Below are 8,281 nucleotides of genomic sequence, written 5' to 3' on the forward strand. Positions count from 1 at the left end.
CATTTAATTGCATATTTCGAGGACTCCAGTATGAATAATTGCATAATATAATTAATTGAATGGGACTATAACACTAATGGTATCTACGCAATTTTTCTTGAAACAATTGTGTCTTTGACTGATATTTTCAAAGGCAATCGTCTACTGCTATTCAAATATACTTGTACATATTCTTTATTCATTATTTGACAAATATCATGATTGAAGGAATCAATGTTAATAATTTGATTTGAAACAGATATGAATTTGAATAAAAAAAATTCCTAATGATATATATGTTACTATTACCTATCTGTTTTCTAAATGAGAAATATACAAGTGAATTTTTTTTTTTGATAATTGGATAATAAATTGAGCGAGATCTATATATATATACAATATCTTATAATTAATTAGCCGTACATACACATGTATATAGAATAAAAAGAGTACTTTTAACATTTGGAAAAAAACATGTTGCTTCTTCCAGCTTCTTTGTAAGAATTACCCTAATGACCTATACCTTTTCCCCATCCCTATATCTACCTGTGTGTACAGGTAATAGGTGCTAATGATCAAAACAACTCCCTGCCATTACCAGGGCAGATTCTCCACCCAGCTAACAGTTTTCCCCTGCCCCAGGTAATCAGAGGATAGACCTTAATACTGTCAATAATTACTGCTTCAGTGACCTTGCCAGGTTTAATCGACAGTTCAAATAATTTCAACAGTTTTATAAATCCATCATTTTGTATTGTATAGAATAAGATCAATCAATTATTAAATAAGATATTGATTCATTGCATGTTTACAAAAATTTAAGTTTCTGAGGCAAATGATCAAATTAACTTTTTTCTCCAATTTTCCCATTGATATCATAATAAAATTGAGGGGGGGTACAATTCCTATGGGGGGGATACTTTTCCTATGGCCATTTATTGTATCCGGATACTTATCCTATGGCCAAATATTGTAACCGGATACTTATCCTATGGCCAGTTTTGGTATCCGGGTACTTATCCCATGGGGGATACAAATCTCACATGACACCGGTAGTTGAAAAAATGTATTAAAAAAATTAAAGACAAAATTTTGCATAACCTTGGTACATATTTGCCAGTAAGTGTCTCTACTCTGTAAGGGCCTCCTTTCCATCTTTATGTCATATTTCTATAGGCCATCCCTTTCCAGGTTTCTGCTATATAAATACATAACAGCTTGCTGTTTTCCAATGTTAGGTATCCAGACACGTTTTAATTTATGTTCAAAGTCAAATAATCTACAAAATACAAGTATTTCTTAAAACAAAAATTGTGTTTATTTGTTCTGACCAGGAAATGGCCATTTAGATCCAACTTTTTTGTTTAGGAATAAATCAGTATTTTTAAATACCTTGAGTCTCAAATAAAGCAATATGGTTGGAAAATAAATGAAAGGAAGGGCAATTCAATAATTGACCATGACCGGGGGGGCACTCACCAGCATGTTGTGCTCGGATGACGGCAGTAGATACTTTGCCTTGCATGTAAACACACAAGCCTGTCTGGTGCCTCCCGAAGATACGTCCAGTGTAGGGCGACACAAACTGACTCAACAGGCGAACATTCTGTGAACAAAATATATCATTGTATTTTAACGGTCAGGAGATGGTCATTGAATTTATACACCATAGAAAATCGGTCTCAGTGATATGTTTCCTACAAGACATATTGAAATCTGTATATGCCCAACCTTGACATAATTATAATTATAACAATCAAGTTTGAAATCACTGAAAATAAGCATAATATAGCCAAAACTGTTATTTCTTTATATCTATATATCCACTGGGTATTTAAATTTACAACTTAACCCCTGCACAGATGGAAATGGGAGATGCAGGGGTGATGATATTCCCAAATTAATAAGTTCCTTTTAAAGGCATTTCCTGTACAATATATGAAGCCCTAGGGTTAGTTAATGTTCATACTAATAAACTGCAATCACTGACACTACACATGATGATAATTCCAATCAAATTTAAATTACTTCCCACTAGGTGGTGGTGGAGGTGCCCCGGGGAATGGGGACCCAGAGTTAGTGATATTCACAATAATTAATAGGACACTTTAGGAACTCATTGTAATCAGGATTCTGGGGGGGGGGGGGGGGGGGGGTTGTGATCTATTAAATTTACAATTTTGGTTTAGTTGTCTACACTACATCTCCTTAAGTGCTACGAACCCTAAAAGCTGTAAGAGAATTAGTAGTACAATCTTTGTATTGAGCTTTTCCATTTGGCTGGTGGGATGCTGCAGTGTTTATAGGCCAAACCTTGACATCATTATAATTCCATAATTAATTTGAAAATTTGTAATTTTGTTATTACAAAACTGATTGTTATCAGTGACCTTTGAGAGAAAGTCCATTATTAAGTTTGTCTCAGCTATTCTTGAAACTGACACCATGGACTTTTTTTTTTTCATAAAATCACATACATATTAAACTGAGTTTGTTTTTGGTTCAACTTTGGCCATGGAACCTTCCTGCACAACTTAATTGAAATTGGATCACTAGTTTAAGAGAAAATATTACTTAATTACGGATATAGACACCAAACGATGACCAACAAGGTGATTAATAGGTCAAGTGACACTTTGTCTCAGGTGACCTAATAATCTAAATAGAAAGAAGAATTTAAAAAACACATAGCATTCCTTAAATTTGGAAAAAAATTCTGAACACCATTGGATACGGGGAAGAGAAACAATGTATACAGAAATATATGATTTCGTTTGTCTGGCTAAACTTCTTACCTTGTAGTCAACTGGGACGCTCGTTTTACAAAGTAAACACTTTCGATTTTCTGGTTTATAGGGGTCAGCTTTTATCTTCACAGGCTGAAAATAAAATAAGAAAAATATTCATGAAAATTGGATGACCAGTGTCACAACTCCCAGCAAACGTGACAATACAAACTGTCCTTTGAGAGGGTTGTTTTCTTGCTAGACTTTTTCCCAAACATTCGGCCAACTCTCAGACAACCATTTATATCTTTCAATTAATGCTGTTGAAATGAAGCCTTCGTGATTTTCTTTAAATTTTTATTTTTTCATATACTTTTATATATTAATAAAATTGAATAAATTTACATCCAAATATAACTTTAAATTCTAAATCACCATTAAAATAATAAGGTTATTATATAATGACCCTTTCAAAGGTGTTGGAAAATATTTTATCAACAGTCACTCTCTGAAAACAGAAAATTCACACAAAAGTTGGGCAATAGTTTTGCTGACAGGAAAGTATGAAAATATAGAACTTGACTTTAGCATTGACCTAGCTAGGGTAATATCAATCTTTTACTTTAATAAATTTATACACAAACAAAGTACATATTTAAAGAACACTGGTTATATCAAAGTTTTACTTACACACATATACATATTGTATGTGTGTATTAATACGTTCATTTAATATGTTCATTGTTTGTGTATAAAGTAAAACTTTGATATTACATTTTTCCAAACTGGTAAATCTTGTTGAATGTTTAGGTGGTGTCTTGTTTAAACTGAAAGTTTTAAAACAAATTAACAACACTTGGATCAAAGTTATCACCTTTTTTGCAAATCATTATTTTGGTGTCTGATTGGGATAACAGTTGTAAAAAAAATGCACATCCTGGAGCAAGAGGAGAAAATAAAACAAGTTGTACTCACACTATTGTATTCAAAGGATTGTTGTTCTTCCATTTGTTTAAGTAATTTCTCAACATTATTGGAAGAAAATATTGCTTTGCGACGATTAAAGCGTCGATTGGAGAGGTTGTAAGGGAGGACTGGGCCCTGTCCTCGCTCATCTGCTACCTTCTGTGTCACCCCCAACTCCTCAGCATTTGACTCTGGTGCTGTCTCAGACCCATCAACAGAATCACAATACTTCCGCAAGATGATTGGCTGGTAACCTACGACAAGGAATTCAACAATTTTCTAGTAATGCATACTGGAAAAAGTAAGTTGTACTTGTCTACAAGAAATCCTCTTACTCTAAATCATACATTTTGCGATATATTTTTTACATTTCTTTACAAAATTAGTCGTGAGTTTAAAAGTCTCATAAATATTTCTCACATACATTCATGAAATGTACTCTTATAATCTTAAATTTATACCTATGATTTGTCCATGTAATTTCCCTTATATTTTGGTTAAATGTCCATGTAATTTCCCCTATATTTTGGTTAAAGGTATTGTGTCACTAACATTTGTTAATTTTTCTTTTAAACAGGATTAATCTGGCATGTCTGATTTTTAGCAAAAGGTTTTACCTTTCTGTTGATACCACACTCAGGGCATGAAACATCTTAAAGTAATGAAACAAAAAGATATCAAATTTTATTTTTTCAAGTGCCCCAATACGCCCCTTCAAAATGACTGTATTTCATATCTAATTTTGGCATACGTCTTAAATCATTTTTGTAAATATATCGTCTTTATTAACTGAGAAGAAAACCTATAAAAAAAAAAAATGATGATGATGTTGATGATGATGATGATGTTGACGACGACGACGATGATGATGTGTGCAAGTTAGTGTGAGTGTGACCTTGCGAGTGTCTTTGTCCTTTTATCTGTAATTGCCATAAGTTGTAAAACTTGAGCAAATACAGAACTGTAGCATGTGTAAACATTATCTCTGACCAAGTCAAACACATTGTATTGTTAAAACATTACCTCTGACCCAGTCAAACACATTGCTTTGTGTAAACATTATCTCCGACCCAGTCAAATACATTGTATTGTGTAAACATTACCTCTGACCCAGTCAAACGCATTGCATTGTGTAAACATTACCTCTGACCCAGTCAAACTCATTGCATTGTGTAAACATTATCTCTGACCAAGTTAAATACATTGTATTGTGTAAACATTACCTATGACCCAGTCAAACACATTGCATTGTGTAAACATTACCTCTGACCCAGTCAAACACATTGCATTGTGTAAACATTACCTCTGACCCAGTCAAACACATTGTATTGTGTTAACATTACCTCTGACCCAGTCAAACACATTGCATTGTGTAAACATTATCTCTGACCAAGTTAAATACATTGTATTGTGTAAACATTACCTCTGACCCAGTCAAACACATTGCAATGTGTAAACATTACCTTTGACCCAGTCAAACACATTGTATTGTGTAAACATTATCTCTGACCCAGTCAAATACATTGCTTTGTGTAAACATTATCTCTGACCCAGTCAAACACATTGCATTGTGTAAACATCATCTCTGACCAAGTCAAACACATTGCATTGTGTAAACATTATCTCTGACCCAGTCAAATACATTGTATTGTGTAAACATTACCTCTGACCCAGTCAAATACATTGTATTATGTAAACATTATCTCTGACGCAGTCAAACACATTGCATTGTGTAAACATTATCTCTGACCCAGTCAAATACATTGTATTGTGTAAACATTACCTCTGACCCAGTAAAACACATTGCATTGTGTAAACATTACCTCTGACCCAGTTAAACACATTGTATTGTGTAAACATTATCTCTGACCCAGTCAAATACATTGCATTGTGTAAACATTATCTCTGACCCAGTAAAACACATTGCATTGTGTAAACATTACCTCTCATCAAGTCAAACTCTTTGCTGTTTCTTTGTCACATAAATGAAGCGAAAAGCAGAAAAAGAATGACAATCGTATTGGCAATTCATCGAAAATTGAAGAAGGCAATCTGGACTACGACTAACAACCACCAAAACAAAAACGTGTTTGGAGCTACATCAGGTCATTGAGAAAGGATAACTGTGGGGTGGCTCCTTTGAAGGACAAAGGTAAGCTACATAATGAAGCTATCAACAAAGCAACCATCCTCAACAGACAATATCAATCGGTTTTCACAAAAGAAGACAAATCCAGCATCCCAACACCTGAGGGCGAACCATCCCCTTCCATTCCAGATACCGATATCACCACTGAAGGAATTCTTACTTTGCTAAAGAAACTTCATCCCCTGAAGGCAACTGGACCAGATATGATCCCTGCAGGTATCCTTAGAGAGATGGCTGAGCAGTGCGCACCTTATCTGTGCATCATCTACAGGAAATGCCTATCCAGTGGTAGTATTCCGGATGTCGTGAAAACAGCCAACATGACACACTATCCTCACCGACTGCCAGCACGGGTCCAGAAACCGACTGCCAGCACGGGTCCAGAAACCGACGAAGCTGCAAATCTCAGTTACTTACACTGACCACGAGCTTGTCAGATCACTAGACCGAAGGCGTCAGCACCAACTTGCAGTCCTAGACTTCAGTAAAGCATATGACTGTGTACTGCACAGTCACCTGCTCACAAAGCTTCTCCACTACGGTATCGATACCCTGAACTGGATTGAAGCCTTCCTGACAGGTCAAACACAGCGCGTAGTAGTTAATGGGGCAACATCCGAGCCGGCAGCCGTTATAAGCAGCGTTCCCCAGGGAAGCGTCCTTGGACCTATTCTTTTCCTTATCTTCATCAACAACCTACTACTACAAGTGTCATCTAAATCAAGACTAATTGCAGACGACTGTGTGGTATACGGGGAAATCAACTCTAAAAAGGACTATCCAACCCTCCAGGATGACCTAAACAAGCTTGAGGATTGGGACAAATGCTGGGGTATGAGCTTTCATCCAGAGAAGTGCAGTATCCTTCGTGTCCAACGCAAGAGAATTAACCCCAATAACATACGAGTACTTGGAAGGGCCACACACCCGATACAGATTCAGTAACGAAGTACCTCGGAGTGCACATATCTCAGAACCTATCGTGGAACAACCATATTGACAAGACTGTAAAGAAGCAGGGTAACAGCACGCTCTGTTTCCTTCAACGTAACCTATGTATCAGCAATGAAGAGGTAAAGGGTACGGCCTATAAAACATGTGTGTGACTAAACCCGGGGTATACTGTTACACAGTCTGGAACCCGTACACCAAGGACCAGACACACAAGCTGGAGATGGTTCAGAGGAGAGCTGCCAGATATATCACCAACAGATATCACAACACCAGCAGTGTCTCCTCCATACTAGACCAACAGGAATGGGAAACACTAGAATCTTGTCGGACCAAAGCCCAGCTGACAATAATGTTCAAGATCTCCAACAACCTTTTGGACATACCAATCAGCCAGTACCTCACCCCAGCCCAGGGACATACAAGATCCTCCCACTCCAGGAAAATCTGCCAGCCCTCTTCATCCACATATCATACTACAGAAACCCATTCTTTCCACGAACAGTTTCAGTATGGAACAGCCTACCTGCCAGCGTAGCAAAGGCTCCGACTTGGTATATCCTTCAAGCAGGGGCTATCAACACTCTTATTCTAGTTCATAGGGGTCCAACAACAGGTGGTCCCATTTCACCTCTTCAACCCAGTCCTCTTCGGTTACAGTGGCTGGGTTGAAGAGGCGAAAGCGTAGCTGGACACTTTATTTCTACTTTCTATACCTTTAAACTATCCAACCTCTTCCTACTGTCTATCCTTTCAATAGCTTGTGTGCACCTTGCAACACCCGTCGCGTAATAGTCAAGTGTGAATACGGCGACATACGATGTAGATGTAGAACATTAAGAATCATCGGAATGAGTATTGAGCCTTAATGCACCCCTTTAATCAGTGGTTTCAAGTCATTGAACATGTGGCAGGGTTCAATTGTACATATGATTAAGGTCGCCTTCTAGCTTCGAGCCAGAGGGAATTTCCCTTTAGCTCAGTGGTAGAGCGTCCGACTAGGAACCTAGAGATCGAGGGTTCGATCCCCGGTGGAAGCACACTATTCTCTTTCCTGTTACAAACACTTTAGATTGGACACTTGTATTCCCTACGTAATACAAGTCATCTTCTTGGAACTTTTGTGAATTTAAAACCAAAAGAAAGTCATTTAGTTAAACCCCAAATATATATTTTAGTCTTAATTATAGTGGGACAGTGGACCGCGCGCAGTAGGCGGCTTTCGACGTTTCGTGACCTTTCTATATATATATTGAGACTGCCAAATAATCTATCATGAATCCACGTGCTTTATGTGAAGAACAAAGCAGAGATGTGTAGCTTACATGTGTAGCTAGTTGTCCGCAGCGCAGAGATATGAGATTCTGCATATACAGCTTGGTGGCAGATTCTTTTTGCAGCTGACAAGAGACGTCCCCATGCATGCAGTGCCATGTTGGATTTTCATAAAATCCGATTCCTTTAAACGTTTGGATCAGAATGCAATTTATCCAAAATCTTCTAAAGCATC

General features: G+C 37.1%; 1 protein-coding gene across 1 annotated transcript in view; it reads right to left on the reverse strand.

Moving 5' to 3' along the window:
• Positions 1 to 8,255, reverse strand: part of LOC110447325 — a 13,109-nt gene extending 4,854 nt beyond the window's left edge. Inside the window, exons 1-4 of the mRNA XM_021492933.1 lie at positions 8,097 to 8,255; positions 3,681 to 3,925; positions 2,775 to 2,858; positions 1,459 to 1,585 (exon numbers count right to left, since the gene is read on the reverse strand). Of these exons, the coding sequence (XP_021348608.1) occupies positions 1,459 to 1,585; positions 2,775 to 2,858; positions 3,681 to 3,925; positions 8,097 to 8,205 (565 nt within the window). The 5' untranslated portion in view covers positions 8,206 to 8,255. The remainder of the gene's footprint in view (positions 1 to 1,458; positions 1,586 to 2,774; positions 2,859 to 3,680; positions 3,926 to 8,096) is intronic.
• Between the last annotated feature and the right edge of the window lie 26 nt (positions 8,256 to 8,281).

This window comes from Mizuhopecten yessoensis, unplaced genomic scaffold, assembly GCF_002113885.1.
Source record: "Mizuhopecten yessoensis strain PY_sf001 unplaced genomic scaffold, ASM211388v2 scaffold3311, whole genome shotgun sequence".
Taxonomy (NCBI): domain Eukaryota; kingdom Metazoa; phylum Mollusca; class Bivalvia; order Pectinida; family Pectinidae; genus Mizuhopecten; species Mizuhopecten yessoensis.